Raw genomic sequence first — 17,428 nt, 5'->3', positions numbered from 1 at the left:
ACCAGCCTGGCCAACATGGCGAAACCCCGTCTCTATTAAAAATACAAAAATTAGCTGGGCGTGATGGTGCATGCCTGTAATCCCAGCTACTCGGAAGGTTGAGGCAGGAGAATTGCTTGAACCCGGAGGCGGAGGTTGCAGTGAACCGAGATCGCGCAACTGCACTCCAGCTTGGGCGACAGAGCAAGACTGTCTCAAAAAAAAAAGAAAAAGAAAAAACGAAGAAGTCTTTCGTTTCACCACTCCACGACTCCGAAGAGGCTGAGGGGGATGGGGAGGGCATAGATGGTCGTAAGGAAAGGGTTTGGAGGTAAGAAGGGGCTGAGAGGAGAAATACACGGAGAAGAAAAGCAAATAAAAAGGAGGCCGAAGGCTGCTCCCGGTTGCATGGCAACCTCTGCAGTCAGAAGCCAGCATGGCCTGCTAGGAGGTGTGGCTTATGGAAACAAGCCAGTTCTAGCCCCGCCTCCTGGCAACAAGATTAACCAAGTACCGCCCCCTAGCAACGGATTATTGGAGGCGGGGTTCGGTTTACCTAGTCTCCAAGTGTCCAGGGCCTTTGAGCAGGCGCAGAGATGTCTGTACCGCGTAGGTCCGCCTCCGCGCAACACCTTTCTGGGGCTTCCCATTGGAGAGCAAGCCTGTCAAGTGCTTTCTGTTGTTTCGGAGGCGGGGCCTGCTGCCCTGCCTGCACTCCGATTGGCCCCGCGGGCCGTCTACCTCCGGCCGGACATACCGACATCAGCTTTTTGTACGACTGTTGGCCCGGGAAGACGATCCTTTGGTGGCGAGGGCGGGGAGGACTAAAGCGCCCACTGTGGATTGGACGGTGTCAAAAAGAGGGGCGGTCCCTACTGAAAGGGCGGTTGGGCGACCAAGGGAGAGTCTTTTCAGCGCTGAGGTCTGGCGCTGAGGAGGCGGCGGTGGCTCCCGGGGCGTTTGAGCGGGCTCACCCGAGCCCGCGGGCCAACGCGGATCCAGGCCCGACCGGCGGGACCGCCCCGGACTCCCCGCGGGCCTTCCTAGCCGCCATGGAGGACGGCGTCTATGGTAGGTCGGGGAGGGGCGGGGTCGGCTGGGAGCTGCTGGAGCGTTTTCTCCTGAACGTTCCGCCGCGAACGTTTCCCCCTGGCGCGCGCAGCCCAGAAGCGTTCGGCCCAGTAGTAGACTTGTCGCGCCGCTTTTGTGGGGCGCTGGACGGGCTTCCGGCGGGGCCCGAAAGTGGGGCGTTCCAGGCCATTGTTTGGGCTGAGCCTGTTTCCGGTGGCGGCGGGAGGGGCGGGATGGAGCGGTGGAGGCGAGGCCGGGGCGGAACCATTCCCGCTGGAGGGGCGGGCAAGCCCAGCGTCTGCCGGGGCCGGGGAGGGGCGCTCGGGTTGCGGGGAGGGGAGAAATCTTGGGGGGCGGGGGCCTTCGATGTCCCGCCCCATCTTCCCAACTCTCCCGAGCTGTCATCAGCTCCCCCGGCCGTAGTGACTGTTCTTGGACCCAGGAGTCCGGATAACCAGGTCCCCAGCTACCTCGCCAGTAATGGAGTCAGAAAACCAAGGCCTCAGTCCCCTTCCAAGTAATGGACCTAGAAGCTCAGGCCCCCAACCCTTTCTTCCCTCACACCTAAGAGCTCAGGCACCTATTCCCCTTCTCCTTCAGACTCTCGAATCCGGGCCCCAAGTCCCCTCCTCCCCCCAGGACTCAAGAGTTTAGAGCCCCGGCCCTTCCTCTCTGCACGGAGGAATCCAGGCCCCCAGCGCAGTCTTCTGTGCAGACATGGAAGGACCTTATGCATCCTCTCCCAGCTCTGTCCGCCCCCAGATTGCAGGAATTCAGGCTCACGGTCCCCAGCACTGACTTTTAAACCGTGACCCCGACCCCTAGAACCCCCAGACCTGACTCCGGAGGAGCGGATGGAGCTGGAGAACATCCGGCGGCGGAAGCAGGAGCTGCTGGTGGAGATTCAGCGCCTGCGGGAGGAGCTCAGTGAAGCCATGAGCGAGGTGGAGGGGCTGGAGGCCAATGAGGGCAGGTGAGGGCTGGGGCGGGTGACCTGGGGGGCGTGGGGTTGACTGAGGCCAGGAATGCCCAGGCATTGACCCCCCATCCCCCACCCTGCTCTCTGCTCCTGCAGTAAGACCTTGCAGCGGAACCGGAAGATGGCAATGGGCAGGAAGAAGTTCAACATGGACCCCAAGAAGGTGCTTGTGGCCACAGGACTGGGATCCGCTGGGCAAACATCCGGGGAGGGGCTTCTGGCACCTCCGGGTTCCAGAAGCGTGATGGTTCCGGGTCTATTCTAGGTGGACAGACTTGGTCCTAATCCCTGGATTCAGATACTGGCTGTCCATTTGTTCTCTGAACACTGACCAAGTGTTCCAGCCCTCCTGACGCTTATGTTTCGTCCCCTACCCTGAAGGTTGTCTTCCCCTTTCTACTTGTATGGGCGCACTTCTAGTCCCAAGATGAGCTCGAGTCTTGTAGGGCTATAGACAAGTGATATGCACAAAGGAGAGTTGACCTCCCTCCCGCAAAGGTGCCATGACAGAGGGAGGTATCAGGGTAGTAGATTTCTGGAGGAGGCAGGCTGGTGGAATCAGGGAGGGCTTCCTTGAGGAGGAGACATTCAGGTCGGGTTTGAAGGATGAGTAGGTGTTCACTAGGTGGAGGAATGGCTTTTGTTCACTTACCTTTTTTTTTTTTGTGAGACAGAGTCTTGCTCTGTCACCCAGACTGGAGTGCAGTGATGTGATCTCGGCTCACTGTAACCTCCCCGTCCCATGTTCAAGCGATTCTCCTGCCTCAGCCTCCCAAGTAGCTGGGCTTACAGACTCCCGCCACCATGCCCAACTAATTTATGTATTTTTAGTAAAGATGGGGTTTCACCATGTTGGCCAGGCTGATTTCAAACTCCTGACCTCAGATGATCTGCCCACCTCAGCCTCCCAAAGTGCTGGGATTATAGGCGTGAGCCACCGTGTCCGGCCTGTTCACATACTCATTTAACACCCGTTCTCTTTTTTTTTTTTTTTTTTTTTTTGAGACGGAGTCTCACTCTGTCGCCCAGGCTGAAGTGCCATGGCGCAATCTCAGCTCACTGCAAGCTCTGCCTTTGGGTTCACACCATTCTCCTGCCTCAGCCTCCTGAGTAGCTGGGACTATAGGCGCCCGCCACCATGCCCGGCTAATTTTTTATATTTTTTTAGTAGAGACGGGGTTTCACCGAGTTAACCAGGATGGTCTCCATCTCCTGACCTCGTAATCCGCCTGCCTTGGCCTCCCAAAGTGCTGGGATTACAGGCGTGAGCCACCACACCCAGCCTTTAACACCCATTTTCTGAGGCCTCTTGAGAGCCTGATCCTGTGTAGGGCAATGCTGGGGACCCAAAGAAGAGTTAGATGCTGCCCTGTGCTCAGCCCCCGGACATGGATACCACAATTCAGAGTGAGATATGGCAGCAGTAGAGAGGGCTTCATAGCACAGAGAGCGAGAGAAGCCTCCAGTCTAGCAAGGGCTTGGAGTTCACAGCCCTTGAGGGACTGCGTCTGCTCAAGGTTGTCACGTTATTCTTTCCTGAAGCAGTTGGAATTCTGTTCAGTCATTCAACACACATTTATTGGCTGGATTCCGTGGCTTATGCCTGTAATCCCAGTGCTTTGACAGGCCGAGGCGGGAGGATTGCTTGAAGGCAGGAATTTGAGACCAGCCTGGGCAGCATAGTGATAACTCATCTCTAGAAAAAATAAAAATAAATAAATTATCCAGGTGTATTGGTACATGCCTATAGTCCCAGCTTCTCAGGAGGCCGAAGGGAGAGGATCCCTTGAGCCCAGCGGTTCGAAGCTGCAGTGAGCTGTGATCACGCCACTGTACTCCAACCTGTGCAGTAGAGCGAGACCAGGTCTCAGAAAGAAAAGAACATGTACTGAGCATCTATTCCTTGCCAGACGCTGTTGTTGGTGCTGGAATTAACCAGGCAAAGGCAGAGAGGGTAGGCCATGAGGTGCAAAGGCCATGAGTTGGGAAGAATCCTATTTAAGACCCTTGAGAAGGCTGAAAGTGAAACCTGGCCCTGGTCTGTTGAGGGTGGGGGTAGGTCTGGATGCTGAGGTTCCCAGGGAGGTGAGGGGGGTAGCTTTCTGGCTCTCAGCACTGAGACCTTGTCCCCACTCACCAGGGGATCCAGTTCTTGGTGGAGAACGAACTGCTGCAGAACACACCCGAGGAGATTGCCCGCTTCCTGTACAAGGGCGAGGGGCTGAACAAGACAGCCATCGGGGACTACCTGGGGGAGAGGTACGGCCACCACTCAGCTCCTGTGGGGCCCGCCCCTCCCGCTACCTGCGCCCAGCTCCTGCCCTCACACCGGCAGCTCGCAGGTGGAACAGCCCTGCAGCCTCCCCACAGAGAGGCCCTGGCAGATGCGTCTTCTGACTGGACTGTGACGGAATGGACAGACACGGGCTAGGGGAGCCTGTGGCCACCCGAGAGCATCTGGGGATGCGGGACCTTCTGGAATTGCCTGGGGGCTGTGGGGAAGCATCCATTGATATCTGAGAAGGGTGGAGAACGTCTCTCAAGTGTCATGGGAGCATGAGAACCAGGGGTAGACCATGGCTGTGCATGGGCACTGGGGGGCCATCTGGGAGCTGTGGGGACCACTGGGCCCTTGTGGGGAGCCTAGGAGTTGTGGGGATCATTTGGAAGCCTAGAATGCATGGGACTGGACATCAGATGGTTGGAGGCCATCTGTAGACGTCTGGGAACCAGGGATTTACAGAGATCTGGGGTGCGTGGGAAGCATCTCTGGATGTCTGGGGGAGGTGGGGACTGTGTCTGCATACCTGGGGAGTGTGGGGATCATTTGAGAGAGGTGACAGTAGGTAACATACATGTTTGTGTACATGTACCAACTGTACAAAGGTCTGGCTTAACCTGGGTTCCCAAGCCATATATTCCTCCCAAGAGTGTGTTCTGAGCATTCCCCACCGTGGGGGCAGGCCTGTGTGGGAGCCCAGCAGGAAACTTCACCGTCCGCAGAGGGCAACTGTGGTGCAGTAGAAGGGGCACGACTTCCCCAGGGCCTTGCCTCCTGCCCACTCCTGCTCCATCCTTTCCAAACTGCATTGACTTTGTCCTGTCCTTCCAGGGAAGAGCTGAACCTGGCGGTGCTCCATGCTTTCGTGGATCTGCATGAGTTCACCGACCTCAATCTGGTGCAGGCCCTCAGGTAAGTGACGGGGAGGAGTTTGGAAGGCCAGGAATATACCTGTCAGGGCCTTCCTAGTTACAAGTGACAAACCTTAAGAAAAAAACAGAAACAAGCAAAACAGAAACAAAAACTAGGGAACCGAGTGCGTCCTGCACCATCAAAGTCCAAGGTTATGGCCTCCTTCGGGCATAGCTGTATCCAGGAGCTCAAATGGTGGTCAGAAAGCCGACTTTCTTTGTCTCTTGTATTTGCCACTGTGTCAGCATTGCTCTCTGCAGACCCTCGTACCTGATAACAAGCCACAACCAACCCCTAGACCTGTCTAGCAAACTTAGCAGAAGAGGCTATTTCTGTACCGCTCCACAACACTCCTATGGCCAATGCCCATTGGTCAGATTGGATCACGTGACCTTACCTGAACCACCTGCTGAGGCCGGAAGGTTGGGATTCCTCATGGACCAGTTCCTATCACAGGGACTGAGAGTGGGGACAGGCTCCCGCCAGCCCTGGCATCCATTCCTGGCCCCTCCCCAACCCAGGCAATTTCTATGGAGCTTTCGCCTCCCCGGAGAGGCCCAGAAAATTGACCGGATGATGGAGGCCTTCGCCCAGCGATACTGCCTGTGCAACCCTGGGGTTTTCCAGTCCACAGGTGCGGGCCCCAACTCCTGGGTCCTGGGAAAGAGGAGACAGGGGCCCAGACTTCTAGGTCTGAGGGAGGGAGGGGGCTGGGAGCTGGGAGTCCTGGGTCCTGGGGAGTGGGGGCACTGGGGGCTGACATGCCTGGGTTGTCACCACCTGCCCTGTCTGGTGCAGACACGTGCTACGTGCTGTCCTTCGCCGTCATCATGCTCAACACCAGTCTCCACAATCCCAATGTCCGGGACAAGCCAGGCCTGGAGCGCTTTGTGGCCATGAACCGGGGCATCAACGAGGGCGGGGACCTGCCTGAGGAGCTGCTCAGGGTCAGTCCCCCTTCCTTGCCCCTCAGCCCTGTCCCTCTTCCTGCCACAGACACCCCCGCCCCACCTGTGGTCTCCTAGTGCCCGACCTGTCTGCCGTCACCCCCAGGATGGTGCGATCATGCCAACTCCTGCGTGATCTTTTTCTCTCACTCTGGCTGCTTCTCTTCTTGACTCACTCTCTCAGGCTTTGGCCCTGACATTTTTGGCCTGTCTGTCTTCTCTGTCTCTGGCTGTCATGCTTTCTGGCCCTTGATTGGCCTCATTCCCCATCTGTCTGTTTCTCTGAGGACGTAGCCGGCTCCTCCACCTGTCACCAGGGCATCTCTTCTTTCCTCCCCCACCTCGGCCTCCCTTCACTTCTCTGCCTTTCACTTCCCCCTCCTCCCCAGCCTGCCCCTCTCTCTTCCCTACCATGAGTCATCCCACCCCTGGTCTCGCTGCCCCCCACCCTGAGTAACCCTTGGCGGGGGGGGTCCCAGGGGCCTTAAATGACTGACGGAGCCTTCACTCCTCAGAACCTCTACGACAGCATCCGAAATGAGCCCTTCAAGATTCCTGAGGATGACGGGAACGACCTGACCCACACTTTCTTCAACCCAGACCGGGAGGGCTGGCTCCTGAAGCTGGGTACGTGCCCTCCTGACCCCACTGGTCCCTCCACAGGGGGACGTTCGTGGGCCTGGGCCCTGGACTCAGCTTCCACACAAACCTGCTGCCTGAACTGAGGCAAATGATTCAACCTCTCTGAACCTCAGTTTTCCACACCCGAAAAATGGTGCTGAAAATAAAATCAGGCCTGTGTGCTGGGCCTGGCCTGTAGTAAGTACTTCCCAACCCCTTTACCCACAAATGTTCATGGAGCCCCTCTGTGCCAGGCCCTGAGCTGGGCTGAAGACGCAGTGAGAGGCAGGTGACATTGTCCTTTTGTGGGGGAAGAGTTCACTGAGGCTTCTCTCTACTACGTTAACCCAGCCCAAGGGAGCCAAACCCCTGGAGCCTGTTATTCCCCTTGGCAAGAACTCCCAGCGTCCCAGGCAGGACTGACCCCGCACTCCAAGGCATCAGGCCCAGAGCACTGGCTGATCTGGGAGCCATCCTTCCCGAAACACCACCCACAGGCAGAAAAGAGCCAAACAGGCGAGGAAACCTGTCCCAGATTCTGGCTCCCGGCTGGGGAGGGAATAGCCGGAGGTGGTGCACATGAGTCGGGAGACCCAGCTGAGATGGAGGGGGGAGTCTTCGTCGTAACGTGGCACTGGCACATTCAAGGTTGGTTAGCATGGATCAGACAGGATCGTAGCATGATGAGGGGTTAGCACGAGGACTGGCGTGGTTCTCAGCCCTGGCTGCACGTGAGATTTGCCTGGGCACCTCGAAAACTCCGGTGGCCAGGCCACAGACTCCTGAAGTCAGGCTTTCAGGAGCAGAAGGGCTATCAGTCACCGTTTAAGCTCCCAATGCATAGCTGAGGTTGAGAGACACTGGCCTGGAGCCATGCCTGGTAACAGTAGGTGCCACCTGTGTGTTAGGTGTGGTTTATAATGGAGAAGCGGTGCACAGCTGCTCCAGCAAGACAGATCTGGGGAGTTACAGTCCAGCACAATAGTGGAGGCTTCCCGTGGCAGCAGGAGAGCCCACAGGAAGCTTCCAGCTCAGTGAAGGGAGTCAAGGCCAGGCTTCTCAGAAGGAGGTTGGACAGGGCAGCTTTGGCCTCTTGAGTCTTGGGGGCCTCTCCATGTGGAACTGTCTCTTAAACCAGGGCATCACTGCCTCCACAGATGCCAGGGTTTCCTGGTAAATGTAAAATATGCAAGTCAGGCTGGGCACAGTGGCCCACCCCTGTAATTTCAGCATTTTGGGAGGACAACGCAGGAGGATTGCTAGAGGTCAGGAGTTTGAGACCAACCTGGGCAATATAACGATATCCCCATCTCTACAAAAAATTAAAAAATTAGCCAGGCCTGGTGGTGCAGGAGGATTGTTTGAGCCCAAGCAGTCGAGGCTACAGTGAGTCGTGATTCTGCCACTGCACTCCAGCCTGGGTAACAGAGCAAGACCCTGTCTCTATAAGATAAAAGTAAAACATGCAAATCACTGTCCAACTGACACTCCGGTCCAGATCCCTGCATTCGATCCAAGGGAGGCAGACTGCTGGGGGAAACTGAGAGTCCTCGAGGCGCCCCCGGCAGTGAGCGGGCTAGAAAGAAGCAGGAAGGCGCCAGCGTCACGCGGAGCTGCTTCCCTCAAAACTGCGCCTGTCAGGCCGGGCACAGTGGCTCAGGCCTGTAATCCCAGCACTTTGGGAGGCTGAGGCAGGCGGATCACTTGAGGTCAGGAGTTCGAGACCAGCCTCGCCAACATGGTGAAACCCTGTCTCTACAAAAAATACAAAAATTAGCCGGGCGTGGTGGCGGGCGCCTGTAATCCCAGCTACTTGGGAGGCTGAGGCACAAGAATTGCTTGAACCCAGGAGGTGGAAGTTGCAGTGAGCTGAGATCGCACCATTGCACTCCAGCCTGGGCAACAGAGCGAGACTCCGTCTCAAAAAACAAAAAAAACTGCCCCTGTCAGCAGGAACCTTTCCCATTTCCCAGATGAGGAAATTGAGGCTCACGCCTCAGTTTGGCTTTGAGTCCCATCTAAGGCTGCCCAGCCCAGGGACGTCTCTAACCAGAGGGCCTCTGTTCCTTTTGTGCCAGTTCGCAAGGACCCCTTCCTTAAACAATGGAAATACAGGAGTGGAGATTGGTGATGGTGGTTGCTACTCCATGCCTAATAAAAGCCATTCTTACTGTCATTGTTTAACCCTGGGCCCACAAGGAAGCCAGAAGCAGGTCATTTTGCTACAGGAAGGTGGAGGCTGAAGTGAGTCTCCAGGCTGGAGTTCAGAGAGTCCAAGAGAGTGCCCTGAGGTCACACAGCCAGTTTGTGCAGGAGCTGAGATGGGCCCCCACGCCCTCCTTAGACCAAGGACTGGGGGTTTTGCCTTCTCCCCTGTGGTGCCACCTCCAGGGGAGAGGCACTTTTACCCTGTCGAGGGAGGACCCTCCTGGTCTAGGACAGACCTTAGGGAGTAGGCTGGGGCCCTGTACCGAGGCAAGGGGTTTTCAAGGCTGCCACCTGGGGCTCATGGCCCTTGGCCTCTCTGGGAGGGAGGGGCCCCCACCATCGCCCCCTCATGTGGATGTAACTGGTTTTCTTCCCTCTCTCTCCCTCCCCTCCCTCTCTGCGTGTTTCCTATGTTTGCCTCTCTGCCCCGCCCCTGCGCATCCCTCCCTCCGCCCACCCTATTTCTGTTGTCTGCGGCTCTTGGGGGTGCTCCATTCTCCCGCCTTCCCTTCTCCTGCACCTGGTCCTGCCTGCTTTCTCGCTGTCTGCCCCAGGAGGTAGGTACACGGCCTGTCTTTGTCTCCCATCACTAGACGAGGGGAGGGGCTGCCCTGGCACCCTGGCCTCCTGCCCACAGGAGGGGGCTGGGGGCTCAGGATCCTGGGCTGGGGCTGACAGACTTAGAAAATGTGGAGCCCCAAGCTGGGGGTGGACGATTCCTGGAGCCCCAGCACACCCAGCCCTGCTTGTCTGTCTCCCCCCACGCAGTGGTTTTGTCCTAGGCCCCAGGAGCCCCACCTCTACCGCTCTTGCTCTGCTTCTCATGCCCCTCCTATCTCCCAGAGGCCCTGTCCCCCGTTGAGCCCAGGCCCCTCCCGCCCCTTCCCTTCCAGGGGGCCGGGTGAAGACGTGGAAGCGGCGCTGGTTTATCCTCACAGACAACTGCCTCTACTACTTCGAGTACACCACGGTGAGCGGGGCCCGGCTGGGCCCTCGGGTTCCGGGAGGAAGGGCTGCAAGCCTACACTCCTGGGGCTGAGGGAGGCGGACTGGGGTGAAGATTTGGAAGTCTGAGTTCTGTTCAACTTGCTTCTTCAGGACAAGGAGCCCCGAGGAATCATCCCCCTGGAGAATCTGAGCATCCGAGAGGTGGATGACCCCCGGAAACCGGTAAGACCCTCTCTCTACACCTTCCTGCCAGGGCGGGGCCTCCTCTGCCCAGGGCTGGCTCTTAACCTGCGCCCTTCCTCTCTCGTCCCCAGAACTGCTTTGAACTTTACATCCCCAACAATAAGGGGCAGCTCATCAAAGCCTGCAAAACCGAGGCGGACGGCCGAGTGGTGGAGGGAAACCACATGGTGTACCGGATCTCCGCCCCGACGCAGGAGGAGAAGGATGAGTGGATCAAGTCTATCCAGTGAGCCTGGACCCCTGGGTCTGACGGAGGCGGGCCTGGGGGTCAGGACCCCTGGGTCTGACGGAGGAGGGGCTGGGGCCTGGACCCCTGGGTCAGAGGGAGGAGGGGCTTGGGGGCTTGGGCCCCTGGGTCTGAGGGAGGAGAGGCTGGGGGCCTGGACTCCTTGACCCTCATCCTGGGACCCCTCCCTTTCTGCAGGGCGGCTGTGAGTGTGGACCCCTTCTATGAGATGCTGGCAGCGAGAAAGAAGCGGATTTCAGTCAAGAAGAAGCAGGAGCAGCCCTGACCCCCTGCCCCCAACTCCATTATTTATTACGGAGCTGCCCCGCCTCGGTGGCCGGACCCCTGGGCCTTGGGGCTGTGGATCCTGTTTCCCTGTTTGGAAAATGCACCACCTCTAGCTCCTCTCTGTTCTTTGTAATTAACACGCTGTTGGTAATCTTATTAATTATTTAACCACTTGGCCTGCTGACCCCCTCATTTCTTGGGATTGACAGAGCCGAGGTGCTCGGTGGAGCCAGCCTGTTTCCCTGGACAGGGGCCTGGACCCGCCTGTGTCTGTGGGTGCTGCCTGGGTGTGGCTCTTGGGGCCTGTCCCGATGGGTCTGTTCTGGTTTCACCCCAAGCCCAGCAGGAGTGGAGGAAAGGGAGAAGGTTAATATGGTGGAAGTCTGGAGTTGGAATTGGCCAGGGACGGAGTTTAGAATGCAGGGGTTCAGGGTTAAGGTCTAGCGTTCATTCTAGAAGTTGCCTGACAGCCATCAGCCAGTTATGCTACAGCCATCAGCTGGTTCCCATCTTTGCTTTCATGGGGCTTGAGGTCTTTGAGGGGCAGGAGATAAAACTGATGAGGTGAGCTGGGCCAGGGCCTTGAGGACAACCTGGAGCTGGAAGAACTGTAAATGCGACCACCTCGGAGGGTCAGGGAAGGATGAGCGGGGAGGTGGCTGTGTTCTGCAGTGGCCTTGCCGATGGGATGTCCTGAAGGGCTGGGCACCCTTAGATGGGGCCAAGAGGGCAGCACTATGGGCTAGTGCCAGAGCCAGGCTTGTCTGTCCTCAAAGGATTAGCCTCCTGTGGAGGACATTTTGTGTCAAGGATAGGGCTGAGGACCGGCGTTCTTAATGTCTTAACTGAGATTCTAGACAGCCAAAGAAATGTGAGGATCACCTCTATGAAGGTCAAGTCTTGGCATGTGGGGTACCCCTGAATCCTGGGCTAAGGCCTGTGCCCTTTTGCCCTCCAGTTGGGGTATGCATGGTGTCCCCAAAGAAGAAGGACTCGTGGATCCCGAAAAGGGTGCGATGGCGGATTGGGAGGTCCCATGTCACTCTCCCATGCCCGCCTTTGAAGCCGAGGAGCTCTTTAGTTAAAAACAAAAAACTGCAACTCCCGGCAGGGCCCAGGACAGGGACGTGGGTGGAGAGGCATCTGTGGCCCCGAGGCGTGCCGCGAGTTGTAGTCCCTCCCGCCCGCTGTGTTCGCTGTTGAGCTCTCCGATGGGGTCTGGTGCTTCGGAATTTTGGGCCTTTATACCTGTCCCGCCCTTGGTCACAGGCACCCGCCGGCCTGAAGGGTCCCGCAGTGCATGTACCCTGCGCCCCTCCGCGGGAAGATGGACTACAGTTCCCGGCAGGCTGTGCGGCGCCCCCGCCATGGTAGACCCAGACCCGAGGTTTTCCGGGCGTCGCAGTTTCCCGAGACTGTGGCGGTGTTTGCCGCCTTTTTCTTGGTTCGATCCCGTACTTTTGTGGAGGGTAGAGAGGAGGCTTTGACCGCCGTGGCCCCAGGGGCTGGTGGGAAATGGAGTTCCAAATGAGAAAATAGCATTCCCCACTTCTCTTTCCCACAGGTGCCAGGGAAGTGGAGTCATCGACCCAAGAAGGTCATGGGAGATGGGGTCCCGGGGTAAACAGCGGGTCCTGCCACTAGGTCACCCTTTCCTGCCGCCTCCCCGGATGAACTGCGTGCAGGGCGGCCGGCTCCTTTGCAGGCAGAGGCAGGAAAAGGCGCGGAGCCCGCTCGTGGCGAAGAGGGGAGTGCGGTGGGAGGGGAGTGTGGTGGGAGGGGAGGGCAGAGGCAGGCGGCCGGTCGCTTGGGGCCTGGGCCACCCCGGGAGGGCCTCTGGATGGATTCTTAGCAGATGGAAGCCGTGCAAGGGCAGGAGGCAGGGGCCTGACGTGTTTGGATTGAGGTTGCAGGAGGGGCCCCTGGCGGCTGCAGGGAGAATAATTTGGAGGCAAGCAGGGAGGTGAGAGGAGACTGCGGTGCAGGATGGCGTGGCTGTGGAGGCAGAGAACGATGGGCCACGCTAGGAGTCTTGAAAGAGGAGCCAAAAGGACTTGCTGAGAGCTGTGCAGCTGGTGAATGACAGTGCCATGGCTGAGGTGGTTGAAAGAGAGTATTTTAGGGGAAATCAGTCATTCCGTTTTGACCAAATTAAGCTGGAGATGCCTGTGGAACATTCCAGCCAGGCTGCATCACTTCACACTGACCTTCAGCATTGCCCACAGTCCATCTTCCCCCAGGGCCTGAGGATTCTGACTTCTGGCTCCCTCCTCGCCCAGGACCCCTAAGCTCCCAGCACGCTTCTTTTTTTTTTTTTTTTTTGTTTTGGTTTTTTTTTTTTTTTTTTTTTTTTTTTGGTGTTTGTTTTGTTTGTTTGTTTGAGAGGGAGTCTTGCTCTGTCCCCTAGACTGGAGTGCAATGACTCCATCTCGGCTCACTGCAACCTCTGCCTCCCAGGTGCAAGCAATTCTCTTGCCTCAGCCTCCCAAGTAGCTGGGATTACAGATGTGCGCCACCGCACCCAGCTGATTTTTGTATTTTTAGTAGAGATGGGGTTTCACCATGTTGGCCAAGCTGGTCTCGAACTCCTGACCTCAGGTGATCCCTCTGCCTCAGCCTCCCAAAGTGTTAGGATTACAGGCGTGAGCCACTGCGCCCGGCCTCAGCCCACTTCTTTCAGGTGGCTATGGTTTGGATGTCATTTGTCCTCACTAAAATTCATGTTGAGATTCAAGCCCCAGTGTGGCAGGTGTTGGGATGTGGGGCCTGATAGGAGCTATGTGGTCATGGAGGTGCATTCCTCATGGATAGATTAATGCCTGCCTTCAAGGGTGAGTGAGTTCTCACCCTTGGGAATTTGGGAATTTGGTTTTCTCTCCCTTGCTTCCTTCAGCACCACGTGATCTCTGTGCACACAGCGACATCCTTCTGCCCTCCCCCAAGAACAGAAGCAGCCTCAGGGGTGAGGGAGGTCCTCAGCGAGTGCACCTGCCCAGTCTTGAACCTTCCAGCCATCAGAATCTGAGCCAAATCAACCTCTTCCTTCATAAAGACCCAGCCTCAGTTCTTCTGTCAGAGCAACACAAAATGGACTCAGCCCGGGTCAAACTGTGTCTCCCCAACCCCACAAAAAAACTTTATATTAAAATCCTAATCCCCAGAATCTCAGAATGTGATCTTATTAGGAAATAAGGTCATTGCAGATATAATTAGTTCAGATGAAGTCATTCATGTGGACCCTAATCCAGTAGGATGCGTGTCTTTATAAAAGTTCGGACAGAGACAGACACACAGAAAGGACACCGTGTGGAGGTGAAGTGAAGGCAGAGATTGGGGTGATGCCTCTACAAGCCGAGGAAAACCAGAGCTGCCAGCACACCCTCAGAAGCCAGGCAGAGGCCGGGGACTCATCCTCCCTCGCAGCCTCAGGAGCAGCCAGCCCTGCCGACACCCTCGTCTCAGACTTCTGACCTCCAGCACTGGGAGACCATTAGTTTCTGTGATTTAAGCCACTAATTTTGAGGTATGTTGTTATGTCAGCCCTGGAGAACTAACCACTCCTCCCTCAGACCCAGGAGTTAGGGACCCTGCCCCCTCCTCCCTCAGACCCAGGAGTCTAGGTCCCCAGGCCCTCCTTCCTCAGACCCAGGAGTCCAGGAGCCCCAGCCCCTCCTCCCTCAGACCTAGGAATCCAGGCCCCAGCTTCTCCTCCCTCAGACCTAGGAATCCAGGCCCCAGCCTCTCTTCCCTCAGACCCAGGAGTCCAGGCCCCAGCCCCTCCTCCCTCAGACCCAGGAGTCCAGGCCCCAGCCCCTCCTCCCTCAGACCCAGGAGTCCAGGCCCCAGTCCCTTCTCCCTCAGACCCAGGAGTCCAGGCCCCCAGCCCCTCCTCCCTCAGACCCAGGAGTCTAGGCCCCTGGTTTCTCCTCCCTGAGGCCCAGGAGTCCAGGCCCCAGCCCCTCCTCCCTGAGGCCCAGGAGTCCAGGCCCCAGCCCCTCCTCCCTGAGACCCAGGAGTCCAGGCCCCCAGCCTCTCCTTCCTCAGACCCAGGAGTCCAGGCCCCAGCCCCTCCTCCCTCAGACCCAGGAGTCCAGGCCCCCAGCCCCTCCTCCCTCAGACCCAGGAGTCCAAGCCCAGCCCCTCCTCCCTCAGACCCAGGAGTCCAGGCCCCAGCTCCTCCTCCCTCAGACCCAGGAGTCTAGGCCCCCAGCCCCTCCTCCCTCAGACCCAGGAGTCCAAGCCCAGCCCCTCCTCCCTCAGACCCAGGAGTCCAGGCCCCCAGCCCCTCCTCCCTCAGATCCAGGAGTCCAAGCCCAGCCCCTCCTCCCTCAGATCCAGGAGTCCAAGCCCAGCCCCTCCTCTCTCAGACCCAGAAAGTCCCGCTCTCACTTTCCCCCTGGTTTGGTTCATGCAGCACCCACCCTGTGGAAGGTGTCTCAGGATCACTTCAAGCACCACCAAGGACTCGCATGTGACCCTAATGCTGCCATCACCTTAACTCCAAGGCCGGAGTCTACACTACAGCCTCCCTAATAGAGGGAAAGGACTGGATTCCCACCCCTTGCTCCTTCCCTCTTCCCGCATCCAAACTACATCCCGCAAATACACCAGTGAACCTGGTACCAAGGTGATGGCAGATAGGTTGAGACCAAGAAATCAGAGCTGCAAAGACAAACCCGGTCAGAGGGAAAAAGAGTGAGAAACAGAATCCAGGAGAAACCGAGAACAAGAAATCGAGACAGCCTGGCGCGGCGGCTCACGCCTGTAATCCCAACACTTTGGGAGGCCGAGGCAGGTAGATCATTGAGGTCATGAGTTCGAGATCAGCTTGGCCAACATGGTGTAACCCTGTCTCTACTAAAAATACAAAAATTACCCGGGCCTGGTGGCAGGCACCTGTAATTCCAGCTACTTGGGAGGCTGAGGCAGGAGAATCAGAGCCACGTTTCTGCAAGGTGGCCCGCAGTGGTGGCCAGACACTATCCCAGGTCCAGGGGCTAGTGGGGCAGGTGCTCAGAAATGACCTGCTCATGCCCACACTGGAGGATTGCAGTGAGCCAAGATCGCACCACTGCACCCAGGAGGATTGCGGTGAGCCCAGATCGCACCACTGCACCCAGGAGGATTGCGGTGAGCCCAGATCGCACCACTGCACCCAGGAGGATTGCGGTGAGCCCAGATCGCACCACTGCACCCAGGAGGATTGCGGTGAGCCCAGATCGCACCACTGCACCCAGGAGGATTGCGGTGAGCCCAGATCGCACCACTGCACCCAGGAGGATTGCGGTGAGCCCAGATCGCACCACTGCACCCAGGAGGATTGCGGTGAGCCCAGATCGCACCACTGCACCCAGGAGGATTGCGGTGAGCCCAGATCGCACCACTGCACCCAGGAGGATTGCGGTGAGCCCAGATCGCACCACTGCACCCAGGAGGATTGCGGTGAGCCCAGATCGCACCACTGCACCCAGGAGGATTGCGGTGAGCCCAGATCGCACCACTGCACCCAGGAGGATTGCGGTGAGCCCAGATCGCACCACTGCACCCAGGAGGATTGCGGTGAGCCCAGATCGCACCACTGCACCCAGGAGGATTGCGGTGAGCCCAGATCGCACCACTGCACCCAGGAGGATTGCGGTGAGCCAAGATCGCACCACTGCACCCAGGAGGATTGCGGTGAGCCAAGATCGCACCACTGCACTGCAACCTGGGCGACAGACTGAGATGGTCTCATAAAAAAAGGAAATAGAGACAAAAGCACAAAGCAGAAGGCCATAATAGAGACAGGAGGAGGTGACAGGGAGACACAGACAAGGAGAAAAAATGTGGAGGCAGGGAGGAACTCGAGACAAAGACATCGAAATAGAATTAGACAGGGAGGAGGAGGCCGAGAGCAAGAGATTTAGATGGGGAGACAGGAAAACTCCAGATCAGATGGAGACCAAAACTGGGGCAGGGTGAGACGGGGAGCCAGAAGGACGGAAATGAGAGAGAGCGCACCACACGGAGAGGTGCGGTTAGGTAAAAGCAAGGGATGACAATGTCAGCAAGGTGGGCGTCACATGGAGAAACGGGTAAACTGAGGCAGCACCACAATGGACAGGGAGGTAGATCCCGACCTTCAAGGAACAGGCAGTGCCAACCTGAGGTGGGCGGGATGTGATCATAATCCAGTGTGGGCATGAGCAGGTCATTTGAGTCCCTGTCCCACTAGCCCCTGACCCTGGGATAGTGTCTGGCCACCACTGCAGGCCACCTTGCAGAAACGTGGCTCTGACCATAGCCTGCACCTTCCCCACCCAACTCCAGTGGATTCCTTTTTTTTTTTTTTTGAGATGGAGTCTCGCTCTCACCCAGACTGGAGTGCAGTGGCATGATCTCGGTTCACTGCAACCTCTGTCTCCTGGGTTCAAGCGATTCTCTTGCTTCATCCTTATGGCTTCTTGAGCCTGCAGTGCTGCTGCTGTAGCAGCCGAGGTCAGGCGATGCGCACACTAGGCGCAGAGCAGGGATCTGGAGAAGCAGAGAAGCCAGGGCCTCGCCACTGCGCGGGAGTTTCCATCTCTGAGCATCGATGTTCCATCCGCCATGCGGGCCCGGCCAGGGTCACACTTGCTCCCTGCATCCTCCCCGCCTCACCTTGTGAAACACGCACAGGCCCCGTGTTCCTCCAAAAAGTTGTTTTTGTCTTTTTTAAATAATGTGAAAATGCCACGCGAAGGTTT

At 57.5% G+C, this 17,428-nt stretch overlaps 1 protein-coding gene across 2 annotated transcripts; it reads left to right on the top strand.

Annotated features, from left to right (window-relative positions):
* The first annotated feature begins 752 nt into the window (after nucleotides 1–752).
* Nucleotides 753–10,879, top strand: CYTH2 (cytohesin 2). Of its 2 annotated transcripts, none has more exons than XM_007997429.3 (12): nucleotides 753–1,050; nucleotides 1,876–2,023; nucleotides 2,126–2,192; nucleotides 4,170–4,288; nucleotides 5,142–5,222; nucleotides 5,744–5,856; nucleotides 6,021–6,169; nucleotides 6,685–6,796; nucleotides 9,892–9,968; nucleotides 10,097–10,168; nucleotides 10,261–10,415; nucleotides 10,614–10,879. In XM_007997429.3, exons 1-12 carry the CDS (start codon nucleotides 1,032–1,034, stop codon nucleotides 10,699–10,701), a joined length of 1,200 nt encoding a protein of 399 aa, XP_007995620.3. In that variant the 5' UTR covers nucleotides 753–1,031; the 3' UTR covers nucleotides 10,702–10,879. The 2 variants fall into 2 exon arrangements, with proteins under 2 accessions (XP_007995620.3, XP_072872323.1); XM_073016222.1 differs by lacking the exon at nucleotides 753–1,050 and adding an exon at nucleotides 1,442–1,567.
* The last annotated feature ends 6,549 nt before the right edge of the window (nucleotides 10,880–17,428 follow it).

The sequence above is a fragment of the Chlorocebus sabaeus genome, chromosome 6 (assembly GCF_047675955.1).
Source record: "Chlorocebus sabaeus isolate Y175 chromosome 6, mChlSab1.0.hap1, whole genome shotgun sequence".
NCBI lineage: Eukaryota > Metazoa > Chordata > Mammalia > Primates > Cercopithecidae > Chlorocebus > Chlorocebus sabaeus.
This window is presented reverse-complemented; position numbering and strand designations above follow the sequence as displayed.

Coding starts and splice junctions, on each gene's coding strand:
- CYTH2 (XM_073016222.1), top strand. CDS start 1,531: ATGGAGTCAGAAAACCAAGGCCTCAGTCCCCTTCCAA. Junction 2,024..2,125: donor CTGGAGGCCAATGAGGGCAG/GTGAGGGCTGGG, acceptor CTGCTCCTGCAG/TAAGACCTTGCAGCGGAACC. Junction 10,416..10,613: donor GAGTGGATCAAGTCTATCCA/GTGAGCCTGGAC, acceptor CCCTTTCTGCAG/GGCGGCTGTGAGTGTGGACC.